Genomic DNA, 24,033 nt, shown 5'->3' on the forward strand with positions numbered 1-24,033 from the left:
GGTTCGTGCTAAACGGCTTAAACGGCTGATCCGTTCATGCACATGGTGCACACGTCGATTTCAAATCAAGCAGGGAAATAAAACTATTTGTAGATCGCTAGAACTATATTTAGATAAGCTATAAACTATTATATATTTCACCTTTTGTGTTTGTAGATTGTTCGGATTCCGGCACATGTTTTATCTATTTTATCTAAAACATTTTTAATGAACTTGAAAACTTCCCGGTTGGAATTCCACTGAAAAAGTGCATGAGAGAGCCGGACTAATCTCACGTTTGGGTTACTTGACCTTTTGGGTGTGACGTGCCATCTGGGAGAAGGAGGGGTTTGATTACAGCAAATGAAGGGCAGAGGGGAAAACAAGGAGAAAGGTAAACTCGCTCATTGTTCTCTAGTAATATCCCCTTTTGCAAGAATGATGTGTCCCATGTGGAGTGGAGCAGGTTGAACAGGTTTTTTACTCCTTGGGTGCAGGAGCCTGTTGTAGCCCACATGGGACACCTCAGAGCTGTACTGTACCTTGGGGCCATCAAGAAAGGAAGTGCTGATGTCTGTGTTCACAACTTTAAGGCAAAGTGACGCATGCAAATGTTCACAGCTTCTGAAGTCCATGCTATTTACACACATGTACACACGCACGTGCATGCATGCACATAGAATTACATACCTCTTAAACCGGCCCCACCCATCCGACCGGCCATACAGTACAAACCATTGCCCCATTCGATGTTGATGATGTTAATCTGAACTTCAAATATTGCCCTTTCAATAAAAGTATCATGCATTAAAAAAATTATTATGAAAATGTCTAGGAGTAATTCAAAAATCCAAGTTGGTTATTCAGCCACATTTGTTCTGCGTGGAGGTGTTGCTCTGCAATTAGCCAACATTGACATTTAGGGCTGACTCACTCCCACGCCCTTATAAACCAACATGCATGCATGTTAATAATTCCAAAGATTTGATGCATGGCAATGAGAACTACAATGCAAGTAAGGAAGGTGAAAAAAAAAAGAGCTCAGAATTTGAGAAAACCATCATGGTGTGGTGGCAAGACAATAGCAGGTCTTTATCAACACCAGGCCAGAGAGAGAGAGAGAGAGAGGGGTTTGTGGGTGGGTGCGTTTGCAGAGAGAACTGTGCTAAAGACTGAACAAAGGCTGAACAAGAAGGGAGTTATGTGCAGGCTGGTACAGCTAGAACAGGGCTGGCAGTGTGTGTGTGCGGGGGGTTATGAGGGGTCTTCAGTAGGGGTTATGGTGCAAGGGTTGTGTTTGCCGTGGTTAGTGCGATCCTGGGTGCCTAAGGACATTACCAACCCTGGTACTTCCCATCCCTTCTACACTACCAGAGTCGTAGCTCTTCAGTTTCAGGATGAATCAACCGGACATTTTTTTGACTTGCCCCCGGCATCTCCCATACACCTCACCCAGGATGATTTTAAAATTTAAACCCTCTTAAACTGGTTCCTTAGGCATCAAACAGAGAGCAAATGCAGGTTATACCGGCTGTTCAGAAACAAGTTTACAACCGGTATGACCTTTGGATTGGAAGTAGCTTCCTTCCAAAGAACCAATACCAATAATTAGCAATCTCTGATGGGTTTTAATACATTTTTTATTTCATCCACCAAAGAAAACCAATATCAGCAATTTTCCGGTTCGAATTTTAACTGGGCACATCTTCCATCCGAACCTTCATTTCAACTTTTCCATTACTACTGTACATTTTACTCCATCTGAACAGCACCCTGCTTTAGATAATGGCGGTTAAACTGGATGAACGTGGCAGACGTGACAACAGCCGTCTTCCAGATGAGTGTGGGATCGGAGCGCTCCGGCTGAATGGCATAGCTTACACAGTAGTCACTGTGATTGTGCAGAATGTGCATGGCATTATCCAAAGGTGTGGGAGGATAAGAGAATTACAGTATATGAAAAGCTGTTGTGTTGTAGAAAAGCATCTGCGGTAACGTGGAAGCGGGGTGGAGAGAGCGGACGGGAGGTGACCTGCGACTGCTGCTCAGCGATATCGAAATCACCAATTGGTCCAAAGTTCAGTGTGACATCGAAAGGAAAAAAACACTGGGTCAGAGAGACTGATGAGATGAGGAAGAGACAAAAGACAAAAAAAAAAAAAAAAGCTAATATAATGATTACGCGTTAATATTAAACAGGGTTCGTTTTCAGGTTTAGTCACTGATAAAATATTTACTCCACTTTTTCAAAATCCAGACTAAACATACTTTTCCCTGTCCCACATGGATTTTTTTTTTTTATCTCATTCTTGTTCCATCCAGTCTCACGACACACCCAAAAAAAAAACAACGTAAAACCACTAACACTACATACTTCTTGTGATTTTTACAATATTATGCCAATATTTAACTATATTTATTACTGGGGAAACCTGGGGAAACGTTTCCCACCATGCTTTGGGGATGACCCTATTCGCACACACGCTCTTTTAAAATGAAGCCAGTATCCCATAACCAACAAACATTACCTCACTGCTTTCAACGTCCACAGTTCACACAAACCCACTGCGGGTTCATCCTCATCTATGTTTACCTTTCATCATAATGGGGCCATGAGACACCGTGGGAGTCCAGGAAACTGATAAAGGAGTTGAGTGGATAAGCATTCGGAAGGACGCGCCATTTAAAGTTAGTACTACTAATACACAGCTGTCCACATGCATTTTGTAAAATAAAAAAAAATCGTAAAAAAAAAAAAGAAGACATAGAAATTAAAAAATTTAAAGGGCCTATTATGCAAAGGTTATTTTTTGTTATTTTTAGACATGGGTGGGTCTCCGAAAGGCATATAAAATTTTTTATTTTTTTTTTAATCCCTGCATGTTGACCTTTTTCTATTTTGCTATTTTATTAGCTGGAGTTTAAACCAGCCAATTAGATTTCCCCCAATGTGACCTCATATAAGGGATTTCCTCCTCCTGAAATAAAGCGAGTTTGAGGTATTAAAGCAATGCATCATCCGAGGGGTTGTTTCAGCGGGACGTTAACAGACACGCTTTGAACTCCCTTTGAGACCTGTGTTAAATATGAAAAACATCGGTCCATGCATAACCTAAAACTCACTCTAACTAGTGACATAATGCAGGTCTTCGGAGTCAACATTTCAGTTATGCTAATAATAAATACACAATAAGACGTTTTTATAATGTTAAAGGAAAAAAAACTATAGAAACAATGTAAAAGAAATAATGAAATACAAGACGAACTGATAAAAATATTCAGATAAAAAGTGTAATTTTCAGCCTTGAAGAAAAGTTTTGAACAACTTAAATGAGAAGAAGCCAGAGTGGTTTACTCTCACACATTTGCGTGGTCACACAACCCGACAGAATGTAAAGTTTCTTGAGTGCAGCGTGCACAGGACGGCATTCAAATCCGTCTTCTCACTTCGATGTAAATTCCAGGTTTCTACGGGGAGTGAAACTGACCCCAGGTCAGCTTAGGGCTTTCAGACGGAGGGCGAGGCAGCGTGAGTCTTTCGCTCCGCAAACAGGGATGTTGGTGTTGCATAAGCTCGCTCTCAGGCATCTGAACAAACCTGCCTGTCCAGAAACTAAACATTCAGTCCAGAGCTCGGTGCACAGTTTCTGTGGAACTCTCTGTCTTACACTGCAGTGTGTCAGCCCGACTCGTGAAAGTGTACAAGCAAAAAACACATTGAACACAAATGCATGTATATATAAAACATAAATGAAATGTGCAATCATCTTTTTTGCTATGGTAAGGGTGACAATTTGTGCTTTGTCCTAGGGCCGAAGGCAGAGAATGACCTAGTAGGTATGAGTGAACGTTAAGAGAATGTAACTGATCGCCTAAGCAACTGTGTGACAAGTGGAAGGTGTGGTCGATCTACAAAGACAAGTGGGGGAGGAAGAGAAAAAAAACACCAAGTTTAGCTTTAAAACTAGATTCTCCGAGGCTTGGCAATGTTTCAACAATATAAGCTTTTTTTTTTTTTTTTTTTACATTTGATAAAATTATGGAAGACATTTTCATGACAAAAAGCCTAACATGTACAACATGTGCACTTAATTTGCACAATGCATGCAAAAAAGCTTTCCTTTGCATGCACCGATTTGCACAAAAATCCCAAAAGCTGCTTGTTCTCCTGGTGCAGTATAACGAATTCCCCATCATTTTCTATTTTCACAAAATCGCCTTTTCAAACACATGTTCAGCAACTTAATACCGTCGTGCTACAGTAGAAAACACTGAAAAGCCAAAACTGCTTTTAAACCTGAAATTTCCTGGGAACTTACTGTTTTATTATGAGGATGGAGGACAGAGGGTGGAGCAACTGGGGAAAAAAATCTGCCAGTAAAAAAAAAAAAAAAAGAATACAACATGCCAAAAAGAATTCTTGAAATAACTCAGTAGCTTTGGTCCATCAAAGCCTAGCAGGCAGGGATTACTGGTGAAATCACACCTAGCGATGTTCAGGTGGGATGATTGAGCAGCATAATATGTGCATAATTTACATGGGAACAATTTCTTAAACATTCAGTACAACACCGTACATACTGGAACAGCTTTACTATCTGAAGCTGGGTTCACTCACTTATCGTTTATCCTGTATAACAGGATCATGGGGGCCTGGATCCTCTCCCAGGGTGCCAATCCATGGCAGGGTATTTGGGAACACCAATTAGCCTAATGTGTAGGAGGAAACCGGAGTACCCAGAGGAAACCCACTAAGCACAGGGAGAACACGTAAGCTCCATGTGCACAGACCCCGAGGCGGGAATCGAACCCGGACCCTGGAGGTGCAACACGACAGTGCTAATCACTAAGCCACCGTGCTGATGATGGTTTGAAAAAAGAATTAATTATTTTGTGTTTTTTATTTCAATGCATGCTGTACAGGAATACTTTGAATACATGACAAATGTCTGGCAGACTCAGGCGTTTTTTTAATGAAAATCCTGAGACCGTAATCGCTACCTGGATTATGGAGTTATAATTTATGGAAAATTTCGCTTCTTGGATTATGGAATAATTTTATGCGAAAATTTATGCAAATACCGTTCTGGCACAGGTTAAAGGTAACAAAACAGAAAAATAAACAGAACAAAATATGATCTCAATCTCACTTTGACAAATGTGAGCGAAAAGTGCTGATTCATTTTCTTTATATAGAAGTTGTATTGTTATAAGATCTTATCATTCAGCTCATCCAAATTAGTTTTCTAGCTTGTCAAGTTCCAGGACAAACACTGACGTATACTCTAAAGAATCTGAAAAATTTACAAGAGGTAAAATGAGAGGCGTGCCAAGATCAAACATATACACGCACCAAAGAGCCGGAGCTGTGAAGCATGGTGAAGTGCAATAAAGCACAACTCAACTGTGGTTTTGGTGTGAGATTAAGAAAATCACCTGACACAAAACCCACTGAGTTGCAAGAGCTAAAGACAAAGAAAAGCTGAAATAAACAGGAAATGGAAACATCTCTAATGCCTGGTATTACTATACTGTAGATCATCGGCTTCGGGAAGCCAAACAAACTGGCAGTAAAAACGTTTTTTTAAAGACGTTTTCATGATACACGAACTGCACGAATAAACTATTTGATCATTTAAACACTATGAATAACAAGGGACGTTCAAGTCAAACCGAGACCCAGGACAAAATGTTTTAAAGAACGTCGTACAGTATTTCCGTGGACGACGGTCCCGGCCGAGGTGGCTCAGAGCCCACTGCCATCGTTCCCGTAAACGTTCTGAGAGTTGAACATCTCATCCTAAAAAATAACTTGTCGCCAAATCGTCTGCCTACACACAATCATTCACCAACACCACTTGCACGTTAAAGGGACTCGGCTGGGAGTTATAACCACATCCCCTATACAGGCCAGTGACTGGGAGGCATCCGATCATGGCTCTGGTGTACACTGGGTAAACTTTCTACCTTAATAGTATCCAAGCACTAGTGAAACGCTAGGATAAGTGCATTAGTGTAGGTGAGGATCATATGGAGAAATAAAAGGGGTTTTTAGTCTTATAACTGTGTTCTGTTATTCTGCACGGTCAAATGTCCCGGTTTGATTTGAACGGGCCTTGCAGATTAACTTAATAGTTACAGAGATGTACTGTGCAAAAGTTCTACTCACATGCAAATAACTTCTGCAGAGCAAAAAAAAAAAAAAAAGACAATAAAGGTAATTTAAGAAACAAAAGTCAACAATTGGTGTGATGATGCTTTACTAAAAATATAATCTCAGGTACAAGTTGTACTATTTTGCTTTACAAAATAGGACATAGGACATTAGTTTACTGAACATCCTGCAGAACCAGCCACAGTCCTTTTTTTTTTTTTTTTATTCGTGCATGCAAAACCTTTAAGCTTTCTTTCTTTTTAGGTCGTAAAAGTCATATTTTACATAATATACCGCTGTCTTTTTTTGCTTAAATACTAACGTTAATGGAAATCAGAAATGTTATTTGTACTGACTTAAAAATAAAGTCATAAAATAAACAAGTATAACAAAGTTTGTACAAAAAAAAAACACAGAAGGTGCCCAAGACATTTGCACAGACTGTGTATCAACAGACACTGTGTATGAATCTAATTATGGTCTAGACTATAAACTCTTATCCAAAACTGTCAAACTGAACACAATCACTTAATTCAGTTCACACCTAGTCATCTATAATTATAGATTTTTTTTTTAAACAGATTTTTGGAACTGTTTGATCATGATCAGAGATCTAACACCTTCACAACTTTTACCAGTAAACACAGTAATCAGCCTCTGGCGATACAGGAAACCACTAACGACACTAACAGCATTTGCATTCAGAATGACTGAGAATTTTAATGCTGACGTGTGATTTCATATGCTAGTATAAAGAAAGTACACTAATACTATACGGAATTAGTAACATCCGCATGAAAACATTTTAATCACGCTAAATAGGCATTTATTACACATTTCTATGAGCACCTTTTAAGAGTACTTTTTTTTAATAGCTTAAATCCTGTTTTACTTTGAAAACAAGAATGTCAAAATGTCAAAAGTAAAAGTTTAATTTTCAACTACAAAGTGCACAAAGAAGTGCGCATGTGATCATACTGTACACTGATCAGCCATAACATTATGACCACCTGCCTAATATTGAGTAGGTCCCCTCTTTTGTCCCACAGGGATGCACTGTGTGTTCTAACACCTTTCTATCACAACCAGCATTAACCCGGTAAGGCCTTGGCCACCCACGACCCTGTTGCCAGTTCAGCGGTTTTCCTTCCTTGGATGACTTTTGGTATGTCCTGACCACTACAGACAGGATACATCCCACAAGACCGGCATCACAAGTTCACTTTCCACCTTACATTTCCCACCCACTTCCAGCTGCCATTGTAATGAGATATTGAAACTGTAGCTAGTGTGAGAAGCGCCAAGGCTTGCTGATGCACATGCTAATAGAAGCGCTACTAAGAGTTAATGCTGCTTCCAGTAGAAAGGTGTCAGAACACAAAGGTCATCATAGATTTCGAAGATTTTAGAGGAACCATTTATTGACGTGCTTTAGGTTTTGATGGCGTTTGATGTTGTCCGTAGCTTATACGCATGTGAACCATGTTTGAATAGAAATGAGGTGACTAAAAGTTTTACTGCTCCCTGTTTAAGTGCAAATATTTGTCCATGTTCAACATCATTGTGTTGCTCTGTGCAGTGTGCATCAATGTGCATCATCTCCTGCTGGCTAATACAGCCCTGTCCTGTAGTGTGTAAGAACTATTGTTATTAAAGGATGAACATCATGTACAGAAAAATAAAATGTAGATAATCTTAATTGGCTATGATTACAATAGGCAATATATAGGTTAAAATCACAACAGTGATCATTTTCATCTCCTGCGACTGATAACATCCCCGGTATTAAGAACTCGGCAGGAAGCAAAAACTCAACTATCAGCGCTGATACAGTCACGGGCAATTCCTTTAACTCTGCTGGGACTTTTGCCTGACGCGCTAACCCAGCACGCCATCCTCCAGACGAGGCAGCAGGACGGCGATGCAATTAGCGAGCCAGCGATGCTCCGAGTCCCTGAAGAGCAGTCACAAGAGTACCAGCTGTGTTGGTGCTACGTGGTAATTAATCATCACTTAATCCACACAACCTATGCTGTTTAAGCTGATCAGCATTACAGCCTGTCCCTCTTTCCAACCGCTCTCACTCCCTACTGGTCTTTCTCTTTATGCCCTTATCCAGGAGTACAGAGGGAACCCCATAGGGACAACACACGGGCTCGTGTGAACCAGCGCAACTACAGCAAGTTGGCATCCACACAAATGGTACAAACAATATCCTTACTACAGCCACATGGTATACTGTATAACGATTACGCTGACCTTTTCATAAATTCGGACTTTAAGTGAAAGATAGAGATCCAAAAGTATTTAATGTATTTGATCTGGAAAATTAGTCCAATGTGGAAATTTCAAAATGTGCAATTCCTCAAATAAATTCCCCAAATAAAACCCCATGTTAAAATATCCATTAGTGACGGGAAGTTTGGATTATTTTAGTGACTCGGTTCTTTGAATCTCGTTCATCAAAATGAACGAATATTTTTTGAGTCATTTCGTTCTTTTGATCAGAAATAAAATAAAATGTTACATTTTCAATAAAAAGACATTACATACACAAATTATGACTATAGTTCCAGTAGTGAAAAGATTACAATGCATAGCATGATAAACAAAATTAAATTAAACAGTAGCTCATCTCTCATATCTTTTGGTTCGAGTCGTTCGTTTTTTTTTTTTAAACCCGATTAGCGTCTATGAGAGTCAGGTGACAAAAGAACAAACAATTCAGACGGGGGTTTTGCGATGCTTTGCTCATGCAAGTCTAGTAGAAAATGAACGAATGACTCTCTGAGACTATTTGTTCTTCTGTATCACGTTACAGACTCGTTAAAAAAAGAATTTTTGGTTCAACTTTACAACAGAAACTTTGCAGCCTAGTACACAGAAAACAGTTTTGGTCTCTCGCATTCTTGATAACTGTACAAGGGTGACAGGATTTTGATGTAACTAATCAGTTAAAACTGCATTAAACAATAAATATGTGCATAATTATGGCGATAACTGCAATGCAGGTGATGCTAACGGGCTGCTATGCATCACTTGAGCTAACTGGAATCTGTAAACTTGACTAGACCTTCATATTCACGGGACAACTAACAAGAAATGGACGACAGTGTTCAGTCAAATTGAAAGCATTGTTAGTATATAAATAAACATTAACCACCTTAGCATTTTAGCCGAGCTAAATCTAAGCCAGCTAGCTTGTGGTAACTGAGGTAAGTGGGCAAACAAACAGCCTGCTCCATTTGAGTTGAGCTTCAAATCCGCTCTTCTAAAAACACATTTTAACCTACGGGTTGTGTCTCAGTGGGTTTGTCCATTTATTTTTTTTATACAGTCTTTGGGCGCATGTCGGCCTCTGTGCAGGCGTCCGAGAACAAAAAGGCTATTGACTGATAAATGAGATTCATATCCATGCAGCAGGGGCATTCCAGGGAGTCCACAGGAGAGCTGATCCCTGGCTTTGGCAGTTTTCTGTGGGATGGCTTACAAATTAAAGGAAATAACTGCTGGCTTGTTATGCTGCGTGAGACATTTCTTTTTGCTGGGAAGCTAATCGGTACAAAGCTCTTCCGACCAATTATCTTTTTTCTATGATGAAACATTTTTGTTGTTCTGCCCTCATCCACAGGATCCACCTGGGGCTTGGGCATTGAACCCGGGGTTTCCACATGGCAGGAGAGAAACCAACCACTGAGCCACCAACACGTCTTCCTTTTCAGAGTGATGCTGTATCTTAAAAACAAACAGATGAATATGTGTAGGATTGAAACATACATACAGTGATCAAACTTCTTTTGTCATTTTTTTTTCTTCAACTGGTTTCTACTCTCTTGTTTTATGTAAAGTTTTAAGGGTATTCAAATAAGTAACAAGAAAAACTCTACTTGGCTGCCAGAGGGATCCTCGTTGAAATCATCTGCATCAACTTATTTTCTTTAATCAATCAAGCCTATGATGTTTCCTATCGTTCCCAAGATAGCAGTTATTTTATACAGGAACTATCGGACGTGCCTGGTTCTCCATCTCTAATGCATGACCACGGAATTCTAAACAATTTGTAATGCACAATAATAAAAGACCTGGATTGTTCATTGTCAACCTCATTCAGAATGATCTTAATATAGCAAGCTGCACTAAAATTTCATCCGGCTAAAAACTTCATGAATATTCTTCCAAAACCAGGAATAGTGAATGACGATCATTACGCTGCCTTTTACATGCACGTGTATTGCAAAGCGTTTTACATCATCCAATGAAAACAATGAAAACTGTTTACACTGCTAGTTTTGGCAGCCGAAGTCATGACCCCATGATTCCTGTGCAGGTTCGACGCCCGCTGGGGCACAAACACGTGTGACGTTGTGAACCTGCCAAAATTCTCCCGTGTACCGGTGAACCCAGTGTGCATGACTGAATAGTGTGTGAGTCAGTGAATAAATAACATGGCAGGCTTTCCGTTTTCTACCAGATGCAGGTGTGTAACGGATGACATGCAATATGCGACTGTTTTTTAAAAAAGTGTTTAGACTAGAGGACACCATCACTATGAGTGGTGCCACTAACTTCCTTCTCCAGGACTAAGGTTATATGGTAATTTATACTGGCAGATAGTCACGGGCACGGAGACAATAAAATGCATGAGAGGCAATAAGGTAATATTGCTGTTGCACAAACAAATTCCTGTTCCGTGCGCAAGATAAAACTCATCTGCTCTAAATAATATTCCTGTATGTTATATGCCATTTCTGTAGTAACAGTTTGCAAAGGGAACACATTTTTTCAAGTCTAAAGCTACAGTCTATAGTTCACCTCGTGAAGCTGCTTACGTCTGTACTTAAGTTTTCTGAAATAGGAAGATCTTGGCACATTGCTCCTACTTAGAAACATGACAGGCTGACTTATTATCTTTAAGAGAAAGACCAAAAGATAGGCTGGATGAGCAATGAGTGTTTACAACCGTGTTTATAGCTGCTCGTTTATGCAGGTGTCCAATCAGGTAAAACAGGTCAAAAGCTTCAGTTAATGGTCACACATCGGAATTAGGGAAAAAGTAAGATCTCTGAGCCTTTACCCGTGACATGGTTGTGTCTCATGTACCTCTCATACACTGGGATTTACACACATACACACACAACGGTCTACACATCTAGAGTTTATATATACAGAATATATACATATTCCTTAATTTAAATACATATTAGTGGTGCCGAATTCCTGCGGAAGACGAATTACAACATCTGCATTTTCTGTCATTGAAACACCACTGTTAATTATCTTCCCGTCACAGACAGCATACGCTGTCACATATTATACTCTACATAATATAAAATGTCTCCATGATACATTATGGTATATTATGTACAGTACACCTCTTTGGACCTCATATTCGAGTTTGAGTAAACAGCTAGCAAAGCAAAAATTAAACACGAGATTCTACCCAGCCTTTTTTTTGCTTGACTAGTCATGGAGTAACGAGGGAACAGGACATACCTGGCCATGCAACTGCTCGTCAGCCATTTGTTCCATTATTTATGAACGTGTGTGTGTGTGTGTGTGTATAAAAATGACTTGAATTCCTGAAGGGTAAATGCACCATTTGCATCTGAGTGTTTCATGTCAAATTAAATGTGGTGGCATTCATCCATCCATCTAGGGAACCTCTGTAGTCCGACTTGTAGGCCAGTGGTAACCATTGTATTTATTCCCATTTTTACCACCGTAGTGGGTCCTCCGGGCAAATATGGTGGTATATAGTGACCAAATGAGGGGCACTGGTGGCTCAGTGATAGGTGTTTCGTCTGCCATGCGGAAGGCCCGGGTGTGATTGCCAGCCATTGCCCAAACCCCAGCCACTGGATGCAGTGCCCAAGCAGGGATAAAATGGGAGGGTTGCATCAGGAAGGGCATCCGGCGTAAAACCTGTGCCAAGTTGTAGTGCGGACTGGGTATTCCGCTGTGGCGACCCCATGTCGGGAGCAGCCGAAAGACCAACAACAATAGCGACCAAATGACAAAAAAAAAATCCTTGTTTCAAAATTTATGGACCTGACTGTATATTTTAACACAAGGAACACAAGGGATTCCTCAAGGCTCGGTTTTGGGCAGGTTTTTTTTTCTTTTTCTTTAAATAATCTTAAACTTTGATTTCGGGGTGATGTTTTTCAACAAAGTAAGTAAATAAATAATAAAAATAAAAACATCTTAACAAACTAAACCTTAAGCAAACCTTTCTTTTTTGTCTTTTCTATAAATATGGAAGTGAAGACAGAGAGAAGGTTGAAACTAATTGCCCGTCTACAGGGCCTTTGTAAAACATGACAATGGCACACTATGTCACACAATGTACTCATGTCTAGTGAGAATGTTAAGTATATTATAAGTTATGCACACTATGTGTATGCTTTGTATGTTGCTGCATGCTGTCACAACAAGTCAGTCTGTCTGTCCTTATTTGGGGTGTAAAAATTGCCATTGTCAGTTCCTGCAACTGTTAACTGTCCACATCTGTGTCTGTATTCTCTGTTCTGATTTCAACCTGAAGTGGGTGTGGTTTATACCAGAAAGCCACAATGGGAAAAATCATACAGAAATGAGAGCAGTTTCAGTGTTTGGTGAGAAATCAGACAAGCTCTGACAGCTCCTCAATCTCGGCGGCACCAAAATAGACTCAAAGAGAGATTTGCGTGGGAATGTTTCTTTTTGATTTCCGCACTTGCACCCACTGTTGTTAAGGGCCTTGTTTAAGGACCCAAAAGTGGCACCTTGGTGGTGGTTGGATTTGGACCTGGAGCTTCTGATCAGCAATCCAACACCTTAACCACTGAGCTATCCCTGGCCCACTGGTTTTACTGATATGAGTACTAGCACTAGTAGCAGGAGCAATAATATTAATAATAATCATAGTAATAATTATAATAAATAATAATAATAATAATAATAATAATAATAATTCCGACAACACATGTTCTATTAGGTGCAGGTCTGTCCTTATCATTGCTATTTTCTAACAGAACATAATATAAACCACCACTGCCCTACCCAGGCAGTTACTAAGGATGAATAACCCGTGTTGCTATTGAGCACGCTCTTTCTTCATCCCACGAGCGTCGATCCGCTCGCCCACACCTTTTTATTTTTTTATTATTATCCCACAGGATCCCAATCCCAATGCACTATTCTAGTCTTACACAATACTAACAATGGCCAGTTAAGCTTGTTTAGTTAGATACACCTGTGAATGGTCTGTGTTGTAAAATCACAACCAACGATTCTTACAATGAAATTTACTTACAATGGAACAGCTGAAGTGAAAAGTCTTACAATTTGAATAATTACTATTGTACTTCACTACCTGATGGTCTTTGGAAGCGACAGAGAGGTGAACGAAGTCAAATATTTTCCACTTGATGTCACTTTGTTACCAAAACATGAAATGATCAGGAGAAACTTAAAAAAAAAAAAAAAGAAGTTTAGTTCATGCCACATCTTTACTTTAGAAATATGTAACAAGAATAACAACATGAAAGCAAGTCAGCTTATGAAAGAAGGAAGAAGGACGACTTTTCTTTGGCTAAAAAACAAACATATTTTTGCTTTGAGTTCAGACAGGAAAGTGACGTCATGTAACATACAGTACGACCGAGTAAAATCTCAACAGCATGCAAAGGGAACGTGATCTGCGAGCAAATACAACTACAGTCTGAACAAACATTTAATTTGTAACACAGGCAGGTTATGACACAACGTTACACGCTGGATTTCTAGAAGCAATCGCTTGTCATTTAATTAAAATGCTTAGTTATATTTGTTAAATCACTCACTCACTCACTCACTGATCGTTTATTGTATACCGCTCTATCCTCCATACAGGGTTGCACGAGGCAGGGAACACATACACTCATACACTCATTCACACACTACGGGCAATTTGGGAACGGCAAATAGTCTTTGGACTGTGGAAACCCACCAAGCACGGGGAACAATTAATTAAGAAGATGTTTTTCAAGCACCTCAAAAGTTATATATAAATTTTCAAAATTATGCACCCTGCTTCGTGCTATAAATCTCTTGGGATAGGCTCCAGGCCCCCCGCGACACTGTACACAGGATAAAGCGGTATAGAAAAGTTCAACTATCGACAAACTACATAAATTCCAGACTATGTATATATTAACTGTAATAAATTGCCACCTTTTGTGATTATATACTTGCACAGGGCCGTATCACAATTAAAATTTTTATGTGATTAATCGTGCTATGGTAGTGATAACATTGACCGAGCCCTTCGTTTACACTGGCGAAGCGATAAAGCAACAGGCGAAGCCTTCCTTTTCTGTGTCTATGCATGTCATAAAGCTGAGATGTAAAAAAATTAAAGAAAATATAATAAGACATAAAATCCAAAAAGACCATCAAGTAAATTTTTTTTTTTTTTGTAAGAATTAATTCACATAATAAAGCAACAAAATCAAAAGATTCTTGGACTAATCTTCTGGTCTGATTTAGTGCATTATTTGGTTCGTGTGTTACCAACAGTGTGGCGGGGCGTTACTTTTTAAAGTAACTAATTACATCACAAAAGTACTGTCATTAAAAAGTAATCAGTTACATTACAGCGTTACTTTCTGATAAAAGTACCTAGTTAGAGTACTAACTAGGGGTTAGTAGTTGGGGTTAACTAGTTAGGGGTTATCGGGGGCAGGGCTTGTAGGATGACTTTCACACACACACACACACACACACACACACACTAACGGAATCACTGCTGTCTGGATAACGGATTACATTTTTAAAAAATGTAACTAAATAACTTAAATGGCGAACCTAACCCGTTAGATTACTCGTTACATCAAAAGTAATCCAAGTACTGTTACTTTGTAAGATGTTACACCCAACACTGGTTACCAAACTGGCTCGTTTTATAAGCTGTATACACTGTTGCTACGAGTGTTTCGAACCAGAAATCAAAGAAACAAAAAGGGGACAGTGCACACCCATAACAGAAGAAGAAGTTGTAAGTGTAAACTAGCACTGAGGCCTAGACGTCTGTACAAACCTGTTAGGCAATAGAGCAATTAAAAAAAAGCATGTATATATTTGGTGGCATATATACAAGCTGACACGTGATACAAGCGTCGTAATTCTCTTTTAATAGACGCTTTTAGGATGTTATATGGGTGTAAAGTTAATCATAACCATACACACTGTCGAAACTCACACATGCACTGGCAAGGTCAAAGCAAGAACGTTTATAACCCTAAACTCCCTCACACACACAAACAGGGGGTTATGCTAAAGGCTATGAGGTCCACAGTAGCAGCTTGTACAAGCGAGCGCTAAACAAGGGTGGTGCTTTTCCACTGCGAACAATGAACAAACCGAGATGAGTAAAGAATGCGGCAGACCCGGGCCTGCTTCATGTACATGATGACAATGCACATCCTTACAGCTACACATACACACACACAGAGATAAAGAGAGGGAAAATATCAACTTATTTGCATGCACTTTAAATATCATCATCATGCCTTATCATGTCAGATCATGATATTCCAAATCCAACTCGCAAAATCTGTGTTCCCTGACCACGCCATACACAAGCGGTGTGGAAACTACACCATGAGCTAAAGACCAACCATCAACAACAGCAGGTTGCCCACATGTTCCACGGGCACAATGGAAAGCTTTTTAAAATAGTCATTTCTTTTGGGGCTATGACTGGATTTCTCTGTATAGACAGACAAGCTAGACCGGTCTGACACTTTCTCTCTCTCTCTCTCCCTCTCTCTCACACAGACTCATACACATTAGATTGCTAATACGTGTGCAGTTAAAAAGTCACAAGACATCCCAGCGACACTAATGCATATATATGTATATATTACAATAACTCAACCCTAATTCAAGTCATGTGGGTTTTGGTTTTGCTGACACAAGAACGTCACCAAGTGCAAACAAAACAACAGATCAGTGTTAGAAAGAAGAGCCCAGTGTATCGCCTGTTCTCTCTCATGAGAAAAAGCCTTGTAGGCTACCTAAAGCAGAACCCTCTGATGCCAGGCGTGATCCCAGAAGTCTCAGGAACAGCGATGGCTCCCTAATGAGATCACTTGTAGGCTTCTTATCATGCACTAACAACGAGCATCCATGGCCTCGCTAAAAGACTGGAGTCTATGCCAGGGTGTGACAAGGTGTAAGATGATTCCCTGAAGATTAGTGCTTATAATCGACTGAATCACCAGTACATACTCCTGTAGGCACCGTACCAACCTGCTCGCTTGGTCTGAAAAAAATAATATCCTCAGGATCACTAATGCAGAGTGCCAGGAGTCTGCTTCCAAAGCAAGACAGCCTGTAGGCTCACTAATGAGAACTACATGGTGCTTATATAATATTACGGAAGTAAAGTTTTCCTTATATAATATAATATAATTTTTATTTCTTTTGACTTGAAGAGCTATTGCACTTTTGTGACTGATCAGATATTTTTGCATACGTACTGTACGAGGGTCTTGGTTTCAGTTTGCTGAAAAGATCTGGTTAACGTAATAGTGTACACCAAGGGTCTAAGAGCAAATCTGGGTATCACATCGGATGAAATTAATTCCATTACTTGTTAAAAACAAACATTTCACAATGTGTGCTGCCTGTGTCTCTTTAAGGGGTCTTGAAAAAAGTTTTGTCCCGAGACATAAGCAATATACACGGGTCAAACACTACCTGATTCTAATAGCATTCATCAGCATAGATAACATACAATGCTCCACCTTGATAGCAATCAAAATGAGTGGTACTCTGTACTCCCAGAGGAATAATTTCAGACACCCTTTAGCCCTTTCTGGGATATCCCCCTGTCTGCTATAGCAACACAGCCATACACGCATATCCCTACTGACACACACTCTGACAGGCCACCACCCTACAACACCCAGAGTCCGGTTCCACCCACACCTTACACACCTGATCCAACTCAAAATGCACTTTGAACACCTTGATCAGCTAGATGACATCAGGTGTGGTAGAAATAGGGGTGGCTTATTCAGTTTGTACAGGAGCGGTGGTGAGGACATTACAAGGCTTAAAATGAAAATGGACAAAACAGGTTTAAACAAATAGTTTACAAATTGCTAGGAACAGGTGCACCAATTCATCAGCCGAATTGAAAAACCTCTTCCTTCCTTCCTTTATACGCGCACTGCATGGGTCAGAATGGAGAAAGCGTACACACCCTACCTAGTGCGCTAAATCCAGGGTTTTGGATTTGTATTGACAAACGGAGATCTGTTAGGACTGGACCTGTTTGAATGAGTTGGTAATTTTATATATCGTCCTGAGACCAGGACTCTTCCAGCTGTGTATATTTTGACTGACTGATAACTGTAGATTTAATTAGGAAGAAGTTTGGCAAAAAAAAAATTATACCTAACATTTCTCATATAAGGATGATACAAAAATTTATATAGAGAGACAATGACATTGGGAGAAAGTGCCATGTTCACATATCAAACTCATTCAAACTTTGTGAAACAGGTTCTATCTATCTATCTATCTATCTTAGATAGATGAAGAGATGGAGAGATGGAGAGATATAGAAAGAGTAATGTATTATAATAAATGAATAGTGGTTCTATTAATATAATATAATATGATATAATATCATAATAATATTATTATCATACTAATATTAAATATAGCAATAAATGTTGTATTAAAATACAATTAAAAAAAAAAGTTTTTCTTTTTCTAAAGTGTTCCTGAAATTCCTTTTTTGACTGTATAATATAATATAATACATATTTTATGTATTATTGGATGAGTTGTATAAGTGTGTGTGTGTGTGTGTGTGTATATATATATATATAAACTTTAAGAGACAGGTTCAGAGATGACAGATCTCGGTTTATTAAAGGTAAATACCCCAGTGTGTGTGTGTGTGTGTGTGTGTGTGTGTACCTGTGTGTGAGCCTGTGCGCTGTCCCTGCTCATTTCTCCGATGTAGTACTGCTCCATCCAGCGCCGCGCGTTCTCCGAGTGCCGGTGCGGAGGTCCGTCCAGCTGCCGGCTGACGTCGCTCCCCGAGCGGCCCAGGATGAGCGCCTCTCCGCCCGGGTGCATCCGCAGGAAGCCGGTCACATCGTACACCCGCGTCCCCCGCAGCACCCAGCAGGACTCCTTCGTGCAGTGACTCGCGACTTCTTTCTCTGAGAAGTACCGAGTGGATACTGAGCAAGACATTTTAAATATTTATATTTATATAATGTATATTTAAAATATATATATATATAACTCTCCCTATCTCTCTTTATTTATATATATAAATATATCCAGGTATTTTTCTTTGAGACAGCACGTTCTCCTGACTCCCCCCGCTGTGAGTCCAGCACTAAAACCCTAAACAGTCCTCTGATTTCTCTCTCTCTCTATCACTCTCTCTCTCTCTCTCTATCACTCTCTCTCTCTCTCTCTCTCTCACACACGTCTCCGCTCATTAGTATCTCATGAATATTACATGAGCTGGAGGTTGAGGATTCGGTCTTACGACAGGCACCTGTTACACAAACACGGGGGGGAAATCACCTGATTCCTTTTTTGTTTTTTTTCTTTCTAAATTTGGGATTGTTTATGTTTCAGCTTTCTAAACAAACAAACAAACAATATTCAAAACGATATCCAGTGCAGGATCGACTTCCGGATTTCCGCTTTCTTCTGCCTGATGTTTGCGCAATAAACCCTCATGTGTATCTGTTTGAGCAGCTGGTGTCAGATCTAATCCCCCCTAAAAAAAACCCGCTCACTCAAGGTTGTGTGATTTAATTTAAGTTTGGTTAAAAAAAAGAAAAAAAGATCATATTTGACAGCTGAACATGTTTGACCGACCAAGATTAAAGTTCATGTTTAAGCCACGAGCGCCCCCGTGACCACAACAACCACTTCAGGACTGAACACATATTAGACCTGTGACTAACGGGGAGGGGGGAGGAACAAATCATGTTGGTTTTATCACACCTTACTGTGGTTTGTTCCCAATCCCAATCCGGCGCGTTTTGGTGTTTTCAATACTACCCACACACATGTCTCAATCAATTAACTGACCAGCACAGTGTTGTGGAGAAGTGAGGGTAGCTCGGTGGTTAAGGTGTTGTACTGCTAATCAGGAGGTTCCTGGTTCGAGCCCTGACCCCACTAAGTAACATCCTTCACGCCCCAGTCGAGCATGACTGACACAAATTTCTCCAGAATGCAGGATGGCACAGTTATGTTTTATTAGACACTAGAGCAAGGTCCTTCAAGGGCATAGATCCACTGGCAACCCCTGGATATATCTCCAGGATGGAGAGTATGTGTTGCCCAATATGCAGGATAGCATGTGGATGGAGCCTATCTCCTTGATAGAGGATGTTTGTCAAAACAAGTGAAACATGCAGGATAGGTGTACTCCAGGATTAGGGGTAGCTCAGGGCTCCAGTTCCCAGATAGAAAAATACTTTTTTTTTGGTAATAAATATTGTATTGTATTAAATAATGTCCCAAATCGTAAAAAACAAAACAAAAAAACATTAATGAGTCTTAAAGTGTAGGGTTTTTGTCACTTAGATTTAGAAAAAGTTACTTTTTTAATGAATAGAAAATAATAATGATATTATAAAGATGTTTAATTACATTAAAACAATGTTTTTTTATATTAATGAATTTGAATAAATAGCCTAGTAGCTATGAAAATTTAAGAGGTTGAATAGAGAACCTACTGTTTTATTTATGTAGCTAAAACACTAAATTATACTAGATAACATGATAATCAAAGTTTTAATATTTATATTTAACTGTAGATGGAAGTTTTTTCAAGTCACATAAAAAAAAACATAGAAAATATTCTATTCTTACCTGCTGCTTCTTTGGAGACCTACTCCCATGTGACTTATAAAACCCTTTCATCTCCAGTTCTACAGTACTCTGGAAGCGCAGCCTCTCAGGCACATTAACACTGCGTTCCCAACATTGATTAAAGTCATTGCATCAGACACTATTTTTCAAATTTTTTATGTTTGCCAGTTTCCAACAAAAAGCAGCAGTATTGTCAAAGAATTAACAGATAAATGTTTGCCATTATTGGCACCCACACAGTTTATTCAATTGTCCAGCCTCATAAGTGTGTTGTTTATATTGATAATTAATGTAAAGTTATATGCTGTTTTCTGATTACATTTTTCTGATTTTACCTGTACATAGAAAAGTGTTTATACGGTAAACAGTGTGTGTGATCAAGAAGACTCATTTGATTACTTATTCTGAACAAGCCAAATGTGTGTTAAACATCTATGGGGGCTGAGCCCCTCTTAACTAAAAATCCTAGAAACGCCCCTGCCTATTACCTTTCTTGAGGTGTGTTTATGCATTATGTATATTCAAACATGCAGGACTCGGGAATTAACTTCCTAACTTGGGTCCTGAAGTACCTCCTATTCTGCATATTTTAGCGTTTTCCCTTCTTTTTCTGTTTTCCTGCTTCTTCATAAATTAACAAGAACAAATTCCCAAGTAAGCAGGACAGTACGCATTATACTCCAGGACCAGAGCTGGGAACCTGTGCCTTAAAGGGACACTGCAAATTAATCATAAGTTATTTTATCCAAAGCTCATAAGGTCTCACAGAATGAAAATAATGTTAATCTTGTGCTATGACCTTGCACTCACCTGACCTTTGCTAATTGGACACCTATAAAAAATGTATTTAAAAAAGTGATGGGTTAGAATGCACACTCCACCACGAGAGAAAAGAAGAAGTAAGAATTGTTTTCCTTGCACCAGAGATTTGTAAAATTTGTGCCGTGGTGCATTAAAGGTGTTATAGTTGCCTAACAGCTTGTTTTTTACTGATTTGCTTTATTTCTTTTATGTATTTTATTTATTTATTTATTTATTTATTTATTTTCTTTAATGTAAAAATAAATTACAGCCCATGCTGCACGGTTCACGTGGCTTAATTTGTATTACTAGGCTGTAACACTTGAATTTATTTTTTTACCCCTAATGTAGAGTTAATGGGGGGCAGCTGGATTTACTGGTTATAAACAGTGTTGGAGGACGTCACTTTTTAAAGTAACTAAATACATTACAAAAGGACTGTCATTAAAAAGTAATCAGTTACATTACAGCGTTACGTTCTAATAAAAGGAACTACTCAGAGTACTGCTTCTTGCAAAAAAATGAAAACTCCTTTGTGACATGTTGTTTTAGTCAAGACCTTTACAATTATTCTACCATCATCACTTAGCCAAGTTTGGTTCATAATCTGTTAACTACTAATCTCACCTACGCAGTGGCCATAAGTACAGTTAATCATGATTCCTCGCGGGTTTGGGGGCTGTGATTAGGTTTCCATCTTTTAAAAAAAACAACTAAATAAGACATTCTTAACAGCATTCTTAGCCTTTGTCCCTAGTACAGTAGATACCAGTTTCTTGGTAAAGCATGTAACTCAGGCATTCTCAAGTTAATTACCTTAACATACAGGTATATCATCATATGTACCCTTTCTACATTCAGCTCATAATTAACTACTCAACTCTCTGTTGATTAAAGAGTTAGTATTTTTTTTTTTTTTAGTATTTAAGATTTTTTTCTTCGACTTTTCATTCATATATTTGTAATTATTAGACAAAACCACAAATATATTTGTTTTGCATTTGTTTTGCATATGCATTTGTGATGCATTCTTCTTTCCTTCTTGCATATGCATTTATGAACCAACTTAAAAATCACATGAGTGCAACTTGGCTTTGCTGAAGGTCAGCATACCTTCAACCTCTGGTATCATTCGGTACATTTTAAAGAACAGGTTCTGTAACTTTTAGTTTCTGGCTTTGTTTGATAGTTTCCATTAAGTTAGACAGCTTTCAAATATGAATAGACAGTGCAACACCTCACTGTACTCCAGTTTCACCTCCAGGCTGCAGTATTGGTCAGTGAAATGATATTGCCAGAGAGAACCTGGAGCACAGCCGTGTCATCAAGCATGTGTTCACGGTTTGTGTTCTTATGCAACAGGCCCATAAGAACACAAAGTCTGTTTGACCACCAATCGTCTTTGTCAGAAAGATCAGGGGCTGAATGACAGATTAAAGATAAACAAATTTGTTGAGAGCATGGCATCATAATACACACACAACTCTGAAGTGGGATGCAAAATGCCACATAACCAGTTCTTTGAAAAACTCTACGCCTATTTGAAGTTAGAAACTGCTTCCTGCGAACACATTTCTTATCTTATCTTAAACACTAATCAATAAATAATGAAAAAAATTGCAATAACCTTTTATAGCTGAAAGAGTTTTTATAGCTGAAAGAGCTTATTTTTTTGGCAAGGCTTAGTCGTGCAAGGGTAATGATGTACAAACGTTAAAAAATGCACCATGGATGAGATGATGATGATTAAAATGCACTTTAAATTCTGAGCTTAAAAACCCGGATTGCTATTAAAGTGTAAAGTTACACAAATCTCATTTCAACTCAATCAAATTTTATTAGATGAGTAATTTTAATTTTACAGCAACATTGACAGTTCAATTACAATATATATATATATATATATATATATATATATATATATATATATATATATATATATATATATATATGGTGTGTGTGTGTGTGTGTGTGTAAACTTATATAAGTAATTATATACAGTATACACTATGTATACTATTATATATACACTGTACACTATGTATTATTGTACATTGATTTTTAGCTTTTCTACCTAGTACTCTTTAAAACTGGGTTCACTGGTTTGAATTTCTTCGAGCACAACATAGTTGGCAGGAAAGCTGGTAAATCCTGTATGTTAAAGTCTGCCAGAACATGCTTGGCTTAGTTTTTAACTATTCTATTGCATTGGGTCTAAACAGTAAGACCTGCAATGCCCTTGTTTGGGTTTGACCATATTTGTGTTGATACAGCTAACAGATCACGATGGGAACTTTTTTTCCCACACCCGGTCAGAAGCTTACGTTTCTTTACAGCTTCAAATTTTACTGGCTTCTTTTTTTTTTTTAGCACTGGGAAGACCATGTCAAAATCCACTACATCCACCAGACTCTGCTGTAGTCATACCTCCACAAATGGCTGACATTCAAGTTTCTTTATTTAGCAAACACTTCTATTCAAATGAGAGTAAATACACAGATCAGCCATACCATTTAAACCATTGTGAAGTAAAGTGAATAACTTTCACTATGATTCTGTCATCACAATGGCACCTGTTAAGGGGTGGGATCCCTCAGGCAACACGGGGGCAGGCAGCTTCCGAAATTGATGTGTTGGAAGCAGGACAAATGGGCAGGTTTAAGTGTAAATCTGAGCGAATTTATCAAGTCTTGTAGGATATTTCAGGTATGCAGTAGTTACGCAGTAAGGTACGCAAAACTCCAAGGAAGGGCAATCACTGATTTAGGGGTGCTCAAGGGTGACTGACGAGACTAGCCTGTCTCATCTGATCCCACAGAAGAGCTACTGGAGTAGACATTGCTGAAAAGTTAACACTTGGTGTGATTGGTGTCAGAACACACAATGCATCACAGATCACTGTGTATGGCGCTGTGTAGCCACAGACCGGGCAGCATGCCAATGCTAACACCCTAGGCATTACCTCTATATAAACTACAGCGCTCTCCTGTTGTACTATGAAAGGATAAAGAACTTAATAAAGATGAATGAATATATACAGTTGTTAGGAATGGCCAGTTTTGTTCTGTTTTTGTAACTTGTTTGGATGTTGTTATCATTGACATCACTATTAACTCTCCACTATTTCCACTTTCTGTGGAAATACACCGGTCAGCCATTTTTCTCCCAATATACACCTCATACCTCCTCTGCACATTGTCCAAACCATAGCACCA

General features: G+C 38.9%; 1 protein-coding gene across 1 annotated transcript in view; it reads right to left on the minus strand.

Annotated features, from left to right (window-relative positions):
• The window catches only part of fa2h (fatty acid 2-hydroxylase), a 41,530-nt gene extending 23,011 nt beyond the window's left edge, over positions 1-18,519 (minus strand). The window contains exon 1 of the mRNA XM_053505142.1: positions 18,089-18,519. Coding sequence (XP_053361117.1) covers positions 18,089-18,370 — 282 coding nt within the window. The 5' untranslated portion in view covers positions 18,371-18,519. The remainder of the gene's footprint in view (positions 1-18,088) is intronic.
• Positions 18,520-24,033: the final 5,514 nt, after the last annotated feature.

This window comes from Clarias gariepinus, chromosome 10, assembly GCF_024256425.1.
Source record: "Clarias gariepinus isolate MV-2021 ecotype Netherlands chromosome 10, CGAR_prim_01v2, whole genome shotgun sequence".
NCBI lineage: Eukaryota > Metazoa > Chordata > Actinopteri > Siluriformes > Clariidae > Clarias > Clarias gariepinus.